Source organism: Poecilia latipinna, unplaced genomic scaffold, assembly GCF_001443285.1.
Source record: "Poecilia latipinna isolate Pla-1442-1.1 unplaced genomic scaffold, P_latipinna-1.0 Scaffold1643, whole genome shotgun sequence".
Lineage (NCBI taxonomy): Eukaryota > Metazoa > Chordata > Actinopteri > Cyprinodontiformes > Poeciliidae > Poecilia > Poecilia latipinna.
The window spans coordinates 109129-130773 of record NW_015114259.1 but is presented as its reverse complement, the minus strand read 5'-3'; the positions used below and the strand labels follow the sequence as shown (position 1 = coordinate 130773).

Below are 21645 nucleotides of genomic sequence, written 5' to 3'. Positions count from 1 at the left end.
TTATGCATTTTAATTTCATTTCAACACATTGTAACTTGTAAAATATTATATAAATTAAGTTAAATTAATAAAATATTTTGTCATATGGCTAGCTCATAATTGTTTCTAATAAAGGCTTCATAAGACATTGAACTCCTGTGATCTCTTAGCACCATCTTACAAAATACCTGCATCTGTTTCATTTTTGCTACCTGTGAGTTTATCCTCACAGGTAGCAAAAGACCCAGAAGTATTTTCTTTAATGCTGATTTTTTTTTCCCCCAACACATCTGAGAGACAGGATGCTTTACTTGGTTGGTTGTCGGCATTGCCAAGACAACTTTTTTCCTAGGTGAACAATGAAAGTATGTGGATTTACTTCGTTATCTAGACGTGCCACAAAATTCTGCCAAAGGAGCAGATGCAAGCATACCAGTGACAAAAGGGAAAACAGCAAAAATAAAAAAAGAAGAAGCAGCATTGTATCCCATTTCCCAGCATTTTTTTTATCTGTGTCCCGCTTTCAGAACACAAAATTTGTGTTGCTTCCCTTTTCCTGCATACTCCTGCAGCCCGCTGCAGTCCAGTGTCGACTGCAGCTGTTGGATGACGCAACCAGTGAGTCCGTGCTCCGTCTCTGCTGACCAGCAGGTAAACAAAATGAAGGAACTTTATTCCAAAGGTATGAACCAATCAGGAGCAAGGTCTCCAATCCCCTGAGATCTTCAGAAAGTCACTTGGTTTGGTTCTTCTTCAGTGTTCGTCCACAACACAGGAAGCTGTTCCATCCATCCATCCATCCATCCATCCATCCATCCATCCATCCATCCATCCATCCATCCATCCATCCATCCATCCATCCATCCATCGCTGCGGTCTTCCTCAGTCTCTCCTTTGTGAAGGCACATTTGGTTTATCGGTTCAGGTGCTTTCAGGATGCTTTCATCCTCATCCGTCATGGCTGCAAAGTTTCTGCACAGCTTTGGTGTGAACTTTGTGACGTCGCTGCTGATGCCCCAACGTCACAGCGAGAGGCAGCAGATGAGTTTAAATAGAGCTCTCCCTCTTGTTAAGTTTGGGAACATAGTCCCAGCTGTCTCTGTTTAACTCCTCCTGCTTCTTGAAGTTCCTCTTAAAGAAGCCACACTGTAAATCAGACAGGGAATAAAGATTTAAAACAAATGGTCCCTATTAGTTTTTACTTTGTTATGCAGAATTTTAAGAGATTGTATACCCTTAAAATAACAGCAAACACTGTAAATATATGTTTCCTCATTAAAAATCTATACTGGGTGTTTAAAATGAGCCAGTTACCTTCCACAAACACCAGATGAGAGCGGTCAAGATGGTCAGTCCTAAAACTAAACTGACGGCGATGATGAAAATCTTCACAGCCATTGAGGGTTTCTGGGAAAAAACAGCTTCCACCACCACCTGGAAATTATTAACACTTTTTAACAACCTGACCTGTTGTTAAAGGATTTGGGAAAAAATGCAGCGCCTTAACAAAGCCTTGTTTATATAGACACACAGTATTCAGCATTGGACTCGGGTCTATGGTTTTCAGGTATTTTACCAGTGCAGGTTGATCCTTGATTAGGACAGTGTGAGCATCTTCTCTGGGCGACAACACAGTTGCTGTGCTCTCCAACATCATAACATGATGACGGCCCTGAGATAGAAAGCAGCGTTTATTTGTAACAAGGAGAGCAGCCTGCTGATATATCAGCAGAAACTGATTAAACCAAAGCAGTTTAGTTCAGTTTTTGCAGATATGCAGCAAAAACATTAAATCTTGCCAAATATTTCTGGTCCAGCGCAAATATCTTAGTTCACTTGAAATAAGACAAAACCTTTCAGCAGGAAATATGAGCTTGTTTAAAGTTAATAATTCCTTGTTTTGATTGATAAAATAAAGATAGATTGTTACACTTATAACTAGACCTTTTTCATCAATTTTAAGGACTTACTGACGTAAAACAAGCTTGTATATCTTGCTGAAACATTACTTGTAAGTTAGTTTTGACTTATTTCAAGTGCACTTATGTATTTGCACTAGAAACTGGATAAAAAATACTTAGTAAGATTTTGTGTTTTGCAGCATATGCAATAATTATTTTCACAAACTAATACTTTTTAATTAAGTATATCTTTCATGTTTAAAGGTCTTGAGGCACAATTAAACATCCCTAAATTAATGAATGTCAGTTTAACCACATGTTGGTCTGCTGTTGGAATAAGCAAATAGTCTGCAGTTACTTCATAAAACAAAAAGAAAAGAAGGAAACATTGAACTTATATAGTAAGATCATCTGAACTGGTTACCGGTGCTTGCAGCAGCACAGCAGGATTCAGGCTGATCTCCAGCTGGATGGTAGCATCTCTGCCCGCATCCAGGTTACCAAGACGACACACCAGCTGCTCACACAGATTATCGACGCGGCCACAGAACTACACAAACACACATGTGAAATAGTTTTACCAATGAAAGTCAGTTTGTCATCTGCATAGGGGAGCAGTAATTCACGACTAAGTAATTCACAAACACCTTTCACTGTTTATGCTGATACTAGGGGAAGACTCAATGTTCTCATTATTAGTGAAACGTTTAAAATAGATGTCAGGGGAGGCACAAAAGGTTAAGAGGAACCTGTATTTTGCAACATGTCTGTGGTTCACTCAGGCTACAAGGGAGAAAAATACAGAAATATGTCAGTAATACTTTAAAAATAAAAATGTAGAAATATTCTGTTTTGCTTTACAAGTTTTTAATTTTTTACATAAATTGATGGTCACAAATGATTTCCAATTTTTAACATTGGAAAGGTAGTTTAAAGTCTGATTTGAAAAAGTTGAAAAAATTAATATAATCAGATATCATAGCTGCTAAAAAGATATTTGAGTCACCTGAAATCAGTAGATAAGCAGCTCCTCAAATTCTGATTGATGCATTTCTAATCCTACTTTATTTATGACCTGCCGTTTTCTTTGGGGCCACCGTGACTTTAACATTTAAACATTCATGTAACCTTGGCTGATGAGCTGCTATGTATATCACATATTTCTGAGAAGAAAAAGATCGTCTTACCATTGTGCGGGTGGTGGTGGGAGAGAAGAAGAAAATTATCTGTTTGATGAATGAAGCCTGAGGAACGTTGCAATCCTCATTGACTGAAATCGTTTTGTCACTTATTGAGCACGAACCATGTGATGACTGAAGAAAGAGGCAAAAAATTACGTTATTATGGAAGATCCTTTCCAAAATGTCGTAAACACATAGTGTCTACTAGTGCTACCGCTAGGTACAGCTAACAATCGTCTAGCTTTCCTCGGCATTAGGGGTGATAGAAACTTGGATCCTAATGCTGTTTTTACCTTCCAGTCGATGAGCTGAAGCAGTCTGTGTGGGTACGGCGCCAGGATTTTTGGCAGCGCAATCTGAACCACGGTGTTCAACGCCTTGCTGGGTCCAGAGTTTAACACCTGCACGAAAACAAAATGACAGACAACCCAAAAGATTCAAGTTCAGCTTAAGAGATTTCAAAGGCCTAGTAGAAGAAATAACGATAATAATTTGATCAGGTTTGTTTTTCAGCAGCTTTACAGACTGGCAGCTATTTGTTTACAGTTGGTATGAGTATGAAATGATGGTGGTTTATGGTTTAATAATGATTTGATCTAAATATGGCTCTGCATGCAACACACTGGTGTAACCACACTTGTTCCACCATGACACTTCGCTGTATTTGCTGTGTGCGTGTCATAGCTGTAAAGTGCCAAACAGGTGTGAAAAATGGTTTATACTGAGTAGTAAAATGTTGTCAGGAAAACATCTAATGACAAATATTTTTGTCCTCAGGTGCTGTGTCTTCACAGTGAAGACACAGATAAATTGAATTTTAGATTAATAAGATCAATGAGGGCTGGCAATATTAGGAAAACACATCATGTTATATTTTCACAGTATTGTGAAAAGAAGGACAAACACAAACACTTCCGTTATTTTGGAGCCTAATTGAGAGAGATCTTAATCAGTCGCAAGTACAAGATGTCCGTCTCAATATGAAAATATAATCAAAATATCAATTTGAGTAATTTAGGGCAAAAAGCCAGACTCATACTCTATATACCGCAGATTCATTACACAGTTACACAGTTACACATTTCAAGCATTTATTTTTGAAGAATATGTCAAAGGGAATGAAAACCATAAGTTAATTTCTCAGACAATTTTAATACTATTTGTGATGAAAAAAAAAACAACAACTAAGAAAAGTAATTTGCCAGTCCAGTAGTTTTTCTCCTAAAATCACCTCTATCCTGGTTTAATAAAGGCTTTACACAGAAAATGCAACGGCTTAGATAAATGTCAAGTTGATGTTCTATAATCGCATAGACAACAATATTAGCTTTTAGCTTCAAAAATCAGTTTTTATTAGGCAAGGCAAGGCAAGTTTATTTATATAGCACTTTAAAACAGTACCACTGACCAAAGTGCTGTACAATCACAAAATTAATCAAATAAAAATCAAAATTAAAACACACTATAACCAACAATACAGTGACTTAAAACACCCTATACAATACATAAACATACCCAGATAAATACAGGAAAGCAGCAGCTCAAACTGAATCAAAGGCCAACCGAAAAAGGTAAGTCTTAAGAGCAGATTTAAAAATTGCTAAAGAAGAAATGTAACATCTGATCTTTGGAGAAGCTGAATTTTCTGTTGCCATTAGCTGTAAACCACAATCATCAAAGCTAAGTGAAATAAATACGAAATAAATGACTAAAATAGGAGGAACATTTGATGCTATTTCACCTGTAGCTACTGAACACACCTAAAGAAACATCTGAACCTACCTTAAATGTGTAGTTGAATTTTTCAGGGTAGCAATCAGCTGGAATCAAGTCTTCATCGTCAAACACAAAAGACTTTGGAGTCACAAAACTGTAAACACAAAGAAGGACATTCAGCTGGCTCTGAAGCATCTCTAATGTTTTCCTACTTACAATTTTGTACATTTTCATCTCTCTCCTTTTATTTCAGCTGTAATGTAGCTAAATTTGACTGACCCGTGGATGTTGATACCAACTCCATGTTTCAGAGGAAGAACAAGCGTCATGGTGTTATCTCGGAGAAACTCATCCGTCTCGTAATTATCACTGCAAATGAAAAAACACGCCTTTTAATGGATTTTATCTGTAGTAACCTGAAGACATCTCTTCTGTAGGATCACTGCTTTATAGCTAAGCTTCAGAGATGACATCGGGGATGACGGTGAGGTCATTACCTGCTGGTGTTGATGTTAATGTGAATGTCGCCAGGCGTGCTGTTCTGACTGACATCCAACAGAAAACTGATATTCACCTGCAAAAAAAAAAGAAAAAAAAAGGTTACATTACAGCTTCATACTTGTCTTAATGCAACTTTCTGCAAATTTCTGGAATGTTCCAAATCCTTTAACATTTCAACTAATTGTTTTTTTCTTTGCTCTGAAATAGAGCTGTGACTGGAGGAGTCTCTTGGTTTGACCTTTGAACTGCGGGATGTTCTGAGCCAGTAGGCTAAGGAGCAATAACAACTCCACAAGTTCACAATCATAGTTACCAGACAGTGAACAATCAATGTGGTGGGGAAAAAAAGCATAATCTGTGACCTTTTTGCTTTTGACGTTAACATTTATACTCTTAAAGAATGATTTTTATAATTTAGTCTTTGAGTGAATTATTTGATTACATTTCATTCCAATCTGCCCAGAGCATCTTCTTTCACATGGCTTGTGTCTAACAGGGCTTCCTTGCGGTTTTCTGACATGTTTGTGGCCAAAGTGCTTAAAAACTCAAAGGGGAATGAATACTTTTGCAAGGGGGCCCATCGTAGGAGCGCAGCTGTTGTGAAAGTGGTAAACCAAGGCGTTGTTATGCACAGCGGGACGAGTAACAGTGCGATTACCTGAGATAGGGCTGGGAGGACGAGGCTGGTGATTCTGCAGTCCACCTTCACGTCTGTAGTGTTCACTTCCTCAGTGACATCACAACTGATGACGTTGGCCTCCTGCTCATACGGAAACAAATAAGTAGATTTTAGAGGGTATCTAAGTCTAAGTAGTTATAGGGTTAAAGCAGAGATATTTGGTTTTTCGTTTGGTGTGAAGCATACTAAAGTGGGGATTTACAGAATGTAATGAGCCTGGTTCCAGATCAGCAATTACTTTTGCTTTCTTCCACATGAGAGGTTAAATCTTCCAATGTGGAAACATCAAAAATTTGCCAGAACTGAGACCTTAATTAGTAAAACCAAACGATGGTTTCTTCCTCTCTCTGTATGACGTAAACTCACATTATGCAGCACTTTGATGTAGTGGATGTTGTTTGGGAATCTCAGTGTCACTCGAGGCAGGAAGGCATCGTCTCCGGAGTTCAGCAGGGAGGTTTTCAGGACGATTTGTCCCGAACCGAGAGCAAAGAACTTCTGCTGTCTGCAGACAAGCAACAAGATCAACAACAAATATCAATGTTGGAGTTCCACTTATAAATAACATTCAGTTCCTGTGTGATGACTTAATTCTTCAACATGGTATCTTATTTTCATCATCTGTATGAAATCAGCCTGTGGTGAATCCGCTAATTGAATCTGGATGGTCTCGTTATCTTGAATCTCGTTTCCACTGTGCTGCTTCCTCCCTCCGTCTCTTAATCTGCTGATAAACGCCACCATTCTTGTTGATGGTAATCCCCTTTTCACAGTGTAGAATATCTGTACATTTAATTAGCTCAGCGTTGCAAAAGTGAGTGCAGATGAGAAATACCAGCTCATCTCCATCTAGATATAACTTGAGATAATGGAGGGAGAGAATAAGAGGTATTTAAATATGCAGATTAAAATGCTGGCAGCTTTTAGAGTTCAGTGCAAGCAGTGAACTCTAAAAACAGAGACCATGTTTGTTCTCTGTTGCCCTGCAACTAATTATCATCATGTGTTTACAGGGGGAAAACATCCATGTTTTTTTTTAATTATTATTATTATTATTACAGAGAGGAAGAGCTCATCTTTTGAAGTCTTATTTGAAGCACAGCGACTTGTGAGGTGTTTTCAACTGCGCTGTCACTTTTGGTTTTAGTTTCCTCCTCTGTCTTTCTCTTTCCGAGTTACACAGAGTACGTGTTGTGCCTGTTTCATGTGTGTGTGCTCATGTTCTTACTGTGGCAGCACTAGTTCACTCGACAGCTGCATGTTAGTCGAACAGTTCGCCATAGAGCAAGAGCGAGCAAACCGAGTCTGACGGAGAGAAAGAAATAGAGAAGCATACTGTTTATGACACCAGCAACAATGAATGAAAGCAGAAGTCACTGATGATCTTACAACAGCTCCTGTGACCCCTGACTTCTGACCCCTGCAGTTACAGATGATTTATAATAATGATCTCATGACTCACTCCAGCTGTGAATTCCTCTCTCTTAACTGTTTTTCTGCTCTGTTTTTGTGAAACACAGGAGCCGGATGTTGGCTAATGTGCTGCAGGCGCTGCAGCTGTAAACACATCTGGATTAGCAGCAGGGTTCGCTGTTAGGTATCTGACTTTAAAGCAGCTATTTTCTCCCCTTTAAATCAGTTTATCTAATGAACTGGGTTATTCAAAGTAGTATTTTGTATTTATATTTTAATATTATTGTTATAATATATTGTATTTCTGAGTAGAGAACGGAAATACTAATCTATAAGAGGCTTTTATTTTGAAGGGCACAGAACAAAGTCCATGTTAATAAATTGTTGATCACTCATTTTACCACAAAGAAGCCTAAATTTAAAAAAAATACACTTGTAATAATCCAACTTATATATAAAATTAAATCCATTATGAAGTAATATTTTGTTATTTTGCAAATGAAACACTGAACTTACTATGTGACACAGATTGATACCTGATTGGTGATGGTGTTATGATGTCCTGCGCTGTGCTGCAGAATGGGTTTTATGAATGCTAATTTTCTGGACGGGGTTTTGTGGCTCCTCTTTTCACTGAGGCCATAGGAAACTTCAAACTGAACTGGGGTATAGATGTCTTTAACGTCTTTCTGTAGATGAGGAAAAGACACGCGGCAGTGAAATAAAAACACTCAACATCTCCACTGCTGATCTAGTCGGGAATCAGCATGTTTTTCTTTTTTTTGTGTGCTTTTTGAGTCTTAGAGTTTTACCCTTTGGTAAGCCACATGTGTTGCACAGCTGGGATGGCCGTGTCGTGCCTTCATATGACCCCTCGTGCTGTTCGATGATCCGTTGCCGTGGAAATAGAAACGATGAGGGAACGATGGTTTATGGAGGAGGTCGGAGGTTAAATTATACTGAAGCTCTGGGGAAGAAAGAGGGGAAATCTTCCACATAAGTAAGTCAAAGTTAAGTACTATTACAGATTTAATTCTTAAACATTGAAGCTAATAGTATTTTTTTATGAATGTAATATATATGAAAAATAGTAAAATGGACTTTAAAGACTTAAAACATTACACAGTTTTCTTTACTTCTTTAATGTACCTATTGCCCCTCTGTGGTGTTTAAATGTGACACTGAAGCAGATCGTAACGTTGATGCAGACGGTCTGAGTCTTGTGATCTTGGCATTGCGCCCCCTGCTGGTCAATATGCTCAGGCAGAATCAGAGAAGCTTTCACTTGAACCACTGGACGGGTCCTGTGGGGTAGAACCAGAACGAAACTTATTCAAACCATAAAGAGAAAATGTTTTGGTCAAACATAAAGTATTTTTATGAGTTTACCTGAGAACCACAGCTGAGTCTGAAAGGAAAGCTCCCACCGCCACGTCTGTAGAGACACAATTTATCCACATTCAGCACTGATCCGGTGAGAACAGCACAGGACAATGTGGCGGATATGGACACATGGGATCCTTTACCGTTGTAGCCGTTATCATCGATGTCAATCCCAGAGTTCAGCGATTGTCCAAACATCTTCAGGTCATGGCCCAGGGATGACCCTGTAATCCTCTGAGGTCACAAAGTGGAAATCAAGTCAAAGTATTACTTCATATAATACACAATGAAACTCAAAATTACTTCTTTATCCATGAGTCACCAAAAGAGAAACTGAAAAAACTCTCAGAGTAACATATAAAACAAATTTTGTTAGGTATTATTGATTTAAACACATTAAAGTGTGTTTCTAAATAATTAAAGTAATCTTAATGTCTCACTAGTAAGTACCAGGTCTGACTCAATAATAACAAAGTTTACTGGGCGATAAATTCTCCCAGAAATTATTGCGATAAACAATAATATCGTTTAATATTTTGAGACCATTTTCAAGTAAAATATTGATAACGCAAGTCCGCCCTCTAGAAGACTAATTCATTTAAATTTTATACAGAACACACTGGAAGACATTTTAAATTTCTAAAAGAAAACACACCAATCAACAACGGTAAATAAAGTGGAAATAAAAAACACACACAACCAAAACCAGATACAAAACGGATGATGATGACAAAAAAAACCAGCCTCAGTATGAAAATGATCTACGTCATTTCAATTCATCATGGAATCAGCTGATGAATTGCTCATTGCGACGCGCTCTACTCTGAATTGCTTGCACACTGAGCTTCGCAGCCATCATGCAGGCGCCTCTGGCTCTGTGTTGATGTTTGTACCTGTGATGGTTTTGGTGAAATACCCTCCTTCCTGCCATTGTAGATGTAGACGGCGCCTCTGAGGTCGTCTTCCTGTGGAGCGCCAACAGCCACATCTACAACCACACACACAAGCTGGTTTTACTGTTTCTGTGAGGACTTCTTCTTCCACTCTTTTGTTTGTCTTTTTTACAGTCACACAGAAAGCAATGTATGTTGCTCTTTATTTAAAAATGTTCTGCCTTGCAATGTATATTTTTATGTTGGAGAACTTTACCAACAGATTACCTCTTAAAATAGCCATAAGATTTGGCTTTTAAAAACTATACTACTGTTTAAGTAAAGCATTCTGTGATATTTCCTGTGTAATTGTTTTTTCAACGTCATTACAGCTAAAGTTAAGCTTGTTGCAGACAAACATGAAGTCCAACTATTTGAAAAAAATATTCAAATCTTTTTACCTGTATTAATTTTCCTGTTAGATAAAATTACAGCTGCTGGTCTTTTAGAGTAAGCTTCTATTTCTTTCCACTTCATAATTATGCATTTATTATTGTTATTGTACTACAGGAAATGTCATTTGTGATTGCAGCATGACAAAATGTCAAAAACTTTAAAGGTTGTGGACATTTGTCTAAAACGCTGTATGTGAACATGGGAAGAAAAACAGTCTTATCTTTTAATGTTTAACCTCGGTTCTTTGAAAGAAGCCTTTAACTTTTCTTTTTTTCCAGAAGCACACTGAAACTGAAACGCAAAGATTCACTTAGCAAATATTCAATCCCCAGAATAAACACTAGCTTGACTTATTGAACCACGTTAATTTCCTGAAAACACCAACTTAGCTCTAATCCTAACTACAACTCCAATGAATTTCAGCCTAATTTTAAACCCACTCAAAGTACTCGTCTCCTCGCAGGCCCCACATGTTAGTGGGTAAATGTGTACGTCTCCACAATGTGACAAATACAAGCACTCACACGTAGCTTTTTATCTCGCAGTGGCAGATTACAGGGCATGTTCATTTACAGAGCAGCAACAGTTTGTCATTACAGTTTAATGAACTTAATAACACACTCCACCCCTCACACACACCAAGACGCACACGCACACACAGATGGTGAGGGGGCTGTGTTGTATACGTGTGTGTAGGAGCAATGTGTTAAAGGCAGGATGGCGCTCTGTTATCAGAAAGTGACAACAGGCGCTGAGGGGGATGGCTGTGGCCCTGGGGTTGTTTAGCCCAGAATGCCACTGAAAAACGGTGGTGGTATTTGATAAAGGGGCAGAGAGGCAGGAGATCAGAGCAGAAAGGAGAAAATCAGCTCTTAGCTCTTCCTAGTTACAACTGCTGAGGTGCCCTGGAGCAAAACAAATCCACCCACAGCTTCTTCACTTGAGCTTTTACATAGAAGGGGACTAGGGCTGCAACTAGCCATTATTTTAGTCATCAATTATTCTGACAAGCAATCAATTAAACAGATAAAAGAAAAGGCACATTCTGCAGAGTTTTCATTTAACCACTTGAGCTTATTTTTCGCAATAATGAAACGTAAAAATTTCAAATAAACAAATACTTAATTTGCCTTAAACGCAATAACATTGTAAAGGATGCATTTGCAGCTAAATAAATACTTGAATATGTCCTATCTGCTTGACTTCACATCAGTACAGGGTTGGGCTAAACTGGTGACTATATTTTCAATTAGCCAATTAATAATTGGATAGTAAAAGGAACTCAATAGAAAAATCTTACAGAATCTGAAACAGGTGAAGATAAAACAATTTTTTCCCCAGAAAATGCCATATTTTAGAGTAGCATACTCCAGTTAAAAATAAATCCATTACTAAATTAACTGACGATTATTTCAATAATTGATACAATATGATAAAGCTACGATATAATTAATTGAAAATGGAAGTAACATTATTAGAGTCAATAGTATTATTTGTCATTGTCACAGTCTCTTTAGGCTGTGCAGGTGTGGTTCCTACCTGGATAGCCATCATCATCCAGGTCTCCAAGGTCAGCAATGGTCTCTCCAAACCGTGCCGCATACGCATCGCTGCCAGTCAGCTTAAACTCCGCCTCCTTCAGCTGCGCCTTTGTGAGATTTCAGTATATTCAATATTCAATATTTTGCATCTCAAATTGCTTAATATTTTCAGCCAAGTTTTGAAAGAAACTAGAAATATTACTTGGATAGATGGATGAATGTTCCTACCTCCCCCTGATTGATGTACACATGAACTCTTCCCTCCTCCCTGGAGGTCCCTGTTGCCATGGGAGCACCAACCAGCAGGTCCGACAAACCATCAGCATTCAGATCCACCACACAAAGACTGGAGCCGAAATAAGACCCCAGCTGGAAAGAGACCCAGCTTTTAGACGAAAAATGTGGTGCATTGCTCCAACTTGATGATGAAAAGAAAGGCTCACTTCATGTCCAGTAACTTCTGAAACCACCTGCAGCATTTTGCTGTTCTCTGTTGAGAAGATGAAGGCCTGAAATGTGCAAACACAGACTGAGTTCAACCGTCGATGCAGGCGACAACTTCAAGAAACTCAACCAGTTACAAAAACAAAGCAGATATTTGCATTAGGGTTGAGTACGTGAAGTAAAATTGTACATAAATAAGTCTCCTGGTCCTACCTTGCCCTTCTGATTGTACTGTGGAGCTCCACCCACCACCTCTATGGAAGAGGGACTCTGGAAGTGACCGGCTCCTACAGCGTAACCTGAAGCATCAGAATGCACTGTTAACAAACCAATACCTATTACAGTTTATGGACAAGTACTGAACATCATATTTGCTCTCATAGGCGACTGAGGATAAAACATATTACATGAAATTAATATCAACAATAGAAGTAGTTACACTGAGTTTATAATCCAACACCCGGCTGACATTTCAGTCAAACATTTCATTTTAATAGCCAGTTCAGTCGCACCAGCATCTCCAGCATAAAAATCATTTCTCAGGTTTTGTTGTTGATGATTTTAAAGGAAGTAAATGTATTTGTGCAATGCTGCCACTGCTGCTGACTCCACAGCCCCACTCACACAAAACCACTTCCTGTTTAGGGAGAAAATGGTTTCGTCACCTTTCGTGGTTCGATGAGTTGAGGTTGATGTTGGGAGCCACAAGGTTAAACCCCACACGCCAATACCAATACTGCCTTTACTAGATAATCAAGTCATTGTAGGATGTATTATTATATATTTCCCCTTGTATTTAAATCTACACTAAACGTCTAAGAGGGTGGGTGTATAATAGTTGGGTTGTCTTCTGTCTGTGAATAAATAATGTTGTGTAGGTTGCTTGATCAGAATAAAAGACCTGCATGTGACATTTAGCATGATGTATCTTTGGTTTAAAGGCAATGGGAATGACGCAATGCATTTGTGACAAGGTGACATTAAAACTCACAAAATAGAGATGATAAAAAAGAAAGCACACCCTCTGGCAATTCTTATGCTTTAGTGTATAAAGCCGAGGTGTCAAACTCAAGGCCCGGGGGCTAAATATGGCCCACCGTAGCTTTTTATGTGGCCCTCTAGACTCAAAATTACATGAGTCCTTCCAGCTTTTCACAAATCTGTGAAATTCACACAAAATCAAAAAATTTCCTTTTTTTCTGATTTTACTCCAAATTTTCTCAAAATTGGTCAAAAACATCGACTCTGAGTGGTAAAGAGTCACATTTAACATCATACATTACCGCAAATATTGTCAAAATTCCTTATGAACATTTCTAAATATTCGCCACAAAATCTGTAATTTTGATTTCAAAAAAGAAAACTAAAACAAATCCCAGAGGAGCAGCCACTTATTGATATTTTTACAGTTTAATTGGTTTTATCAATATGTTTTTGACACAACAGGCCCTTTAAGAACATTCATATTTTTGATGTGGCCCAAAATGAAAACGAGTTTGACACCCTTGGTCTAAAGGATCTGGTCTCACCAGATCCAAACAAATACCTAAATCTAAACTCAACTATAAAGAACACACAGCACAGATTCAGGACACAATTTCTTTTAGGATAATTGTATCCAAAAAAAAAAAACTTGGATAATTACGAAATAGGTAAGACCCTCAAACTTAAAACGATTCTATCAATAACTGCACATTTACAACAAAGCACCAAGACTGTAATGTGACATACAGCCTTAATCAGTAAATTACAATACGACGATGTTCATTCCTCAGATTAGAAATGCCTTTTGGAAATAACCTTTAACCAAACTGAACAGGTTTCTTTGTGTAGTAAACAAGATTGGTGGTTAAACGTGATAAAACTCATTTCCTTCTGCGTATGTGTTTCTCTCTGAACATCACACCTTTTCAATTGATTTCCTGCTCAGCATTGTGAGAGTCGATAGATACATTCAGTGTCCACCTTGATATCAGGGAAAATTCAAACATAAATGTCTACCTAAGCTAATCTTCCAGACACATACATTTAACATGGTCTTAGGTGTATCTCGCAAATATGAACATTTTAAGCATGAGGATAAAAACAAACGGAGCGACTGAACCCTCCCTTCTTCCGCTGTATCTAAAATGTGTGTTTGAAAAGCCAAATGAAACGTGGCATAGCTAACTGAACCAGAGATAAGAGACAGGTGGACAAAATCCTCTTTCTGCTCAGCATGTCCTCCCACTTTAGCAGTATTTCTAACTTACAATGAATCCTGAAGTAACAGTACACATAGATGGCTTTTAAACACAAGAACTACACTTGCTAAAATACATTTGTGCATATTTACGCCACAGAAATTGAGGTTTATAAAATATAGCTGACAATAGACAGGTTTGTTCTGGTTCCTGATGAAGATGTTTGGATCAAAAATAATGGAGGTGGAATATATAGAACTGAAGAAAGCATACAGAAAAGACACCAAAGACTTTGAAAAACATGCAAAAGGTATTTGAATGTGTTTTCAGCAGGGTGTCACTGCTTAAAATGTAAAGATATGAAGAGATCCAGCTTGCTTGAACTGTATATCAGAGCATCAGGACGGTTAAATCTAAATCTGACTAAATAAAACACAGCTGTAGTTTATGGTTTATGCTGACTGTGCAGGATAAGGATCAAGTGTTACCCAGGTAGCTCCCATAGCTGACAGCTCCTGTCTCGTCATCCTGATACACCGACATCGAGTTGCTGGAGGTGTTGTAGACCACAACCGAGCCGGTCCAGTAAGAAGATCCTGGAGCTCCTACGATGATCAGTTCCTAAGAGAGAACGAAAACTCAAGACTCACAGCAAACTTTAAAATCTGGATTACGGTAGATTGTGACAGTCTTTTATTAGCTATAAATTTCTAAATAAGGTTTTATAAAACAAGTTGAAAACATTTCCTCTTTTTTTCAATCAATAGAAACTAAACTGACAAACTGATTATTTTTAAAACTACGAGTCATTATGAATAGAGACGTAATAAGAAATAAACCAGTAACAGGAATTGGGCAATTTTTAGATTTCAGATTTCTGGAAAAAAAAAAAAAAAAAACAGGAGCAGCCAGATCCTGTTAGCAACAACTCTCTCTGTCACTGAACAAAAAAAGATTTCAGAAACCATGTTGCCTGTCTGTTACTGACCTGTGTCAAGAAATTGGAAATGCCCGCCTGACATGACCCGTAATCCTCACCGAACTTCCTCTGGTGGTCTGTGAGTGATGGACAGAGGTGGAGGTGAGCGAATTATATCCAAATGTTTTCCTGGACAGCTGCTGCTTTCACATACCCAAACTCATACATACATCTGTATCTCTTGGTATGCCTATGATTTCTTCATCTTGAACCATAATATCAAGTCACTGTGGCGCTTTAAAAAAACAATTCAGGCAGAAAAGGAAGTGCCTGATCCAATAGGATTTCACAGCTGAGTTTCATCCTCAGACTTTGTCTCGATGAGGAAGCAAGGTCAAGAACCCTCACAACACCATGACAACCTAGTCATGTAGCTGTGGATAAAACACTTGTGTGTAGGTATGTGTGTGTGTGTGTGTGTGTGTGTGTGTGTGTGTGTGTGTGTGTGTGTGTGTGTGTGTGTGTGTGTACCTTTGTAGCAAGGGATAAAGTGCTGGTAGGATACCAGGTCACTCTCATAGCGAAAACAGGCGCCATAAGGAAGCTTGTTGTTCTGGCCGTCTTTCCTTGAGTAATACACGTTCTTCCAGCGGTGAGCACATGCCTGAACACGCACGTATACATACATATAACACTTGAAACTCACAAACAACATCTGACAAGGAACTATTACTCAGTCACACATTTCACTGAGATGGTCATGGACTGTTCTTGCGTTGTTTCTCTGAGATATTGCGACAGAAAACACTAACCTAAGCAATAAATCCGAACCGGCCACAGACATACGGGACGACGCCATGGTGACAGAAATCTTGAACCCTGTTATCATCCATATTGCCATAGCTTAGTGTTATTTCAGTCCAGCTGTATTTTTATTGATTGTATTAATTTTGCAACAGAAATGATCACATGGTTGAAGGCTTTCCTTGATCTGTCAACTAATGAATGCCTTCATGGTTTTAAATTTAGCTATTTGTTGTGCAGTTGCTCCATACTCTGGTTAATAACTTCACCAACTGCGTTTGTCAAAGCCTCAGAAGTACTGAATCAGAAGGAAACTATTCTGAGACGTTCCTGAGTGACCACTTGAACAATTATAGATTACTGGAGGGCGTTTATGTCATTGGAAATGTTTTTGGAAGTGTTCTCCATTGGGCGTTGCTGCTATTTGAGTGTTCCTGTGCTAACAGGAAGCAAATTTAGCAGGATAGCTGCAGGCCAACATTGTCTATAACTAATCTACGTGTTGGAAAATGTTTGGTCACCTCCTGGCATGCAGAAAAACTAGGAACACAAGAAATGCAGCAGACATAGGACGTGTCAAGTCTTGTTAGTTTGGACAGTCCAGGCATTTTACAGTGTTAAGATCTCAGAAGTAAACAGAAGATATAATCATCAATCAATAAATTAAGAGCAGAAATCATATTTATCCTGAGAAGCTGGTAACTGAAGTCCTTCCTGTTTTCAGACTTATTGCCCTTCTGGTGGTCAAAAATGAGCAAAAATGATCATTGAACGCATCTTATCTAAGAGCTAAATACACCTTTTGGTGAGGAAGTTGTTACTAAAGGAGATAGCTTCATTATCTGTGTGAGAGCACAGATATGTAAGAAGCTATCTAAAAGGAAGCTATTTTCTACCATATGTTAAAAAGTTCATCCAGGCTGTGAAAGGGTGAGAGAGAGAAAGACTGCCAGTGACAGCTGGAAGATCAGTGGTGCACATAAAGAAAGGTCTTAACATCTTTTTTCATCTTTCAGCCTCTTTCTGTCGTGGAACATACTGGGAATAACATTTTTTATTTCATCTTCATAAACAGAGAAAAAGTCAAAAAACAGTCACAATGGGCTAAAATAATGAATTGTGCATTACCAGGACACGTCCACCATTTTCTCCAGGTTGTCTGGACAAACTAACACCCAGCCACTGGTGATCGCTCTCCGGTTCACACGTCTTCCCACAACTTGAAATTTCTGCACACACATACAAAAGTTCACTGCCACTTCCACATGGCGAATGTTGTTTTCAATCAGTCAGAACATGTAGATTTTTATTAGCTCTTTTTGTTGTTAATAAGTCAGTGTCAATGTATTAGTATACTTGAATGCACTGTTTACTCATGGCCTGCGTCTTTGCAGTACTCTACAAAAGCTATAAAACCATTTTATTGTTCCAGTTTGATAGTCATTCACACATCTCATACCTTTGTGAATAGATTTAAGTTCAAAGGGATTTTATCCAACAAACCAAAAAGTCAAGGGAAGATTATAGTATATATATATTATATTATATATTGATAATAACAATGTGTGTTTCTATTTTCAGTCAATTACTCTGCCACCCCTAGTAACATCAGGGCATGTGCATATATCACTAGTAAATGTGTTTCATTGATGCTCGTAAAAACACAGCATAAACAAACTCTGACCAGCAGAAAGACGATCACATCGGCGCTTCTCATCCATAATGTTGCAGCGAAAAACGGCTCCTGGAGATTGAGTCAGCTGATGAGAGGAGTGAGCCACTGGAGCTCCGACTAGCAGCCTGAGTTAGACGGGGAGAAAATGAAGACAGGGTCAGTGTTTTTTTTTTTTTTATTTCAGTCTGAATGGTGAGCTGTGTGTGAGGATTCAAAGAGCTTTTCTTTATTGCCAAAAACAGACTAATTAATGTGCAGCAGCAGCTCACACAGAGGCCTTTGCATGGATGGACCTCCAATGAACTGCATTAACTGAAGACGTTTAACCAAACAAATGTCTATATTTGTAGGAACAGCAGAGTGTTTGGTTTAATCACAGCTACAATATATATGATTCACAAATACTGTCTATAATGATATTTAGTGACAAAATAAAAATCAGTTAGACCATTACAAACAATATATTCTAAAAGCAGCTTTTAGAAGCAGCTTAGTACATAAATGGACAGAAAAAAGCACAAAAGATTATATAAATCCAAAGTAGATAAATGCCTAATTTATCTGGGGTGCAAAGAAACAATATTTGAATTAAAATATTTTAGGCTTGGATGACCAGATGGTTAATACGTGAATAACAATGAATTAGATCCAAGACAAATGTCTAACATTGATCGATCGAGTTGCAAGTAGACTAACGCAGGATAATCTACAGATTAATGGAGTTTCATTGAAGGACCAATTATGGTTCAACACGAGATAAATGGAAGCTGAGTAACATAAAAACAGAGACTAGATTCACACCATTTTTCAGAGTTGTGGCGATGCAGCAGCACAGAGTATCCAAACATCGAGGAGTGAGGGCCCTTGAACACCATGCTGTGCTCCTGATCCAGATTATAACCTGCAGCAGGACAGACCAGAACCAGGACCAGAACCTGGACTGGAACCAGGCAGAAGACGACACCCATGATGTTCACTGATGGGTGCAGACGACCTGCAGGACAGAAAAAGATGATAGGATCTTTCAGAATCTTGAAAATAACAAAACCTGTAAATAGTGTGTTAATTCACCCCTTCATAAGTTTTTACCCCAATTTTATACCCAAGCTTTGCTTCCACCTAAAACAATGTGAGTTTGTTTTTATTTCTTGTTACTAATTTTCACAAATAATGATGGTAGTATTAAAAAATATTTATTTCTGCATCATACTTTCATTTAGTCTGATTCTGATCCCTGTTGGACCAGTTAATTTATTTTATATGAAACATCATGATTACTGACAAGCAAAAATAACACAGAGAAACCTCCTGCTAGAAGATACTTTTGGAATCATAGGATCACAATTTCTTACAGTAAACCATGAGCAGACCATAAACAAGTTAGTTTAAGTCAATTGTTGCTTGTCAAAATGGGTAAGGAACGTCTCTGTTTAGCTACAAAATGATCAACTTTCTGTATGAAACATCCATCAGATGAAAGCGCCATCTAAAAAAAAGATAAAAGGTACAAGATAACATAAAATTTAGGAATTTAGGTTGATTGTAAATTATAAAGGTTTTCATTGTAGAATAAGATCAGATTTAAACTCTAAATATCGACAAATATTCCTCAGCTTAGGATAAGCGTTACTAAAGCAAATGACAGGGTTTCCCCCAGCGTATTATAAGCCTGGCGGGCCACCAGGCTTTACTTAGCCCCCCACCAGGCTAAGTGTTGTTTATTTTAAATAGGGTTTTTATGTCACCAGTAACAGTGGTAGTAAAGACGGATTAAGCTAGGTTTATAGGTGACGCACTGAAAAGAGCACAATTGGTGTGCTCCAATTGCACCCTTTCTGCACCCGTTAGCCTCAAACGCTGTTGTTTCCAAATTATTATCCATGCTCGTGCACCTTACAATTTTTTGTAACTGTTAACATTTTCTAACACAAAAACACAGTGGACTACTGGTGGACTGCCGTAGCGCCCCCACTACCTGGCTTGACAGGGTTTCTGGGGGAAATCCTGCAGGAAACTAAAGTAAACACAATCTTTTTTAACTTATCAAACAAACTAAAAGAGTTTGAATAGTTAGTCAAGTGTGAATTGTCAGTCAAGTATAAGAGGTTCAATATAATGATCTAATCCATGCGCAGACTAAGAAGTTGAACAAATAGCCCAGTACTCCCAAAGATCCAAGTCAGTTGCAAGAAATATGGCATGTCAGGATGTCAGCTACCCCCCAGTGTCTTAACGTACGACCACATTTTGGCTGAGACCTTCTGATGTCAGGAGGAACCCCAAACAGAAGTAGGAAGTAAAAAGAGGGGCTGGAATGAGCTGCGGTTAACTCCCACCTCTTAAACCGCCGCTGTGAACAGGGTTGTTCCAACATAAGCCCTGAGGCTCACGCACTTCATCCCTGCTGAATTTGGATCACCTCACCTTACAGACACGCATTTTACACACAATTCAAGAAAATGTTCCCAGGTTCGGTCAAGGAAAATGCCCATTTTTTTCTGTGATGCTCAAAGACTCGTTTTTTAATAAGCAGAACAATCTAAGTGTCAATGAAACAAGCTGCTAAACAAAGATGGTATCCTGTTTCCCCTGTTACATTTAAGGAGTGGTTCCACATAAAAAAGTGAGCTTAAAGCCATATTTTGTGAAATATTAGACTGTCACAATGCTTAAAGCTTCTTATATTCTTTATTGCTTAAAACAGTTTTAGCATAATTAAATCAAGAATGTATGGCAATTTGCTGATGCTTTCCTCTTTGTTTTAAGTAAAGTAAATATTTTAAAGTTGATAACTTGCCGCAAGCTTCTTTTCAATGTGTTTGGTCGCTACATGAATATACTTAAACTCCAATATATTGTGGTGTATTTTATCATATTCACATAATCTTTATTTATTTAAAATTCCACATGGAATTATTTAAAAAGCAAATAAAAATACCAAAGCCGAAACAATTCCTGCTTGGATTCTTACATAAGCAATATGAAAGGAAATCATTAATTAAAATTAAGGACATTAACGAGCTCTGACACTTGTTGATTTTCTGTCTTGAACACCTCATGGAGGTTATACGTACCCCTCAGACAGCTGAGAGCCAAAAAAGCTTCTATCCAGAACGAGCTTTAAAAAATAGACACGTTGGTTCTTCAATGGGACTCTGGTAAACTCCTCTCAATCGCGCCAGAGACTTGTTGCTGAAACTCCCTGTTGCTGAAACTCCCTGTTGCTCCTCGAGACAGCGCACGAGCTTCAGAGATTTTACAGAAAAAGAAGAGAAAAGTGAAAAAAATAACTTAAGAAAAAAGCTTAAACCTCAATGAATGCAAAGAACCGCGAAAGACTCGAGTTTCAGCAGAGTTTCAATGAGACTGAGAGTCGTCTGAGACCCTTCCTCTGTCTCCATGTGTCTAACGGTGTTTCCTCCAGCATCCGCCCAAAGTGAGCGCGAGGACAGCGCGCGGCTGTGCGTGTGTGTGTGTTTGTGAGAGCGCGCGGGTTTAACGGTGCTTCCTCTGCAGTTATTATCAGGTGTTAATGGAGTGAACTTTAATCCCATTTTACCGTCTCAACGCACAAGTATTCAGCGAAAGTAGGACCGATTTAGAAACAACGAAATCAATGGGATTTCCTTCTGTAAAAAGCATTTTAAAATAAAACACTTCCTTTTAGTTCTAGTTTCAAGCAGGTTTTTCGGTCGTGGGAAAGCTCATTAACAGGTTCAGTCTGACATAAAGTTTAAACCAGCTGAGCTAAATTACTTTGGTACTTTTACTTCTGACAACGGGACCAGAGCCGGCCCAAGGCGCAAGCGAACAAAGCCTATGCTTACCCCCACCCCCAACCAAACCCCATCAACAGGCTCTATGGAGCAACACGTTTATATATATATATATATATATTTTTTTTTTTTTTTTTTTTTTTTTTTTTTTTAAAAAAAAAAAACCAAAAAAATTTTTTTTACAAAAAAAAGTTTTTTTCCAACAAATTTGGAAAAAAAAAA

The 21645-nt window shown here is 38.2% G+C and overlaps 1 protein-coding gene across 2 annotated transcripts; it reads right to left on the bottom strand.

The window, feature by feature from the left end:
- Positions 1-9: 9 nt before the first annotated feature.
- Positions 10-21070, bottom strand: itga4 (integrin alpha 4). Of its 2 annotated transcripts, none has more exons than XM_015059629.1 (29): positions 20722-21070; positions 18449-18641; positions 17657-17772; positions 17101-17201; positions 15700-15832; positions 15238-15305; positions 14738-14870; positions 12280-12365; positions 12066-12131; positions 11851-11991; positions 11621-11729; positions 9647-9741; positions 8897-8987; positions 8760-8805; positions 8520-8674; positions 8183-8337; positions 7907-8059; positions 7186-7262; positions 6324-6462; positions 5937-6041; positions 5275-5351; positions 5057-5146; positions 4844-4931; positions 3355-3462; positions 3068-3193; positions 2305-2430; positions 1556-1651; positions 1294-1413; positions 10-1125 (listed from the first exon to the last, which is right to left on the bottom strand). In XM_015059629.1, exons 2-29 carry the CDS (start codon positions 18613-18615, stop codon positions 1027-1029), a joined length of 3066 nt encoding a protein of 1021 aa, XP_014915115.1. In that variant the 5' UTR covers positions 18616-18641; positions 20722-21070; the 3' UTR covers positions 10-1026. The 2 variants fall into 2 exon arrangements, with proteins under 2 accessions (XP_014915115.1, XP_014915116.1); XM_015059630.1 differs by having other exon boundaries at positions 5937-6038.
- Positions 21071-21645: the final 575 nt, after the last annotated feature.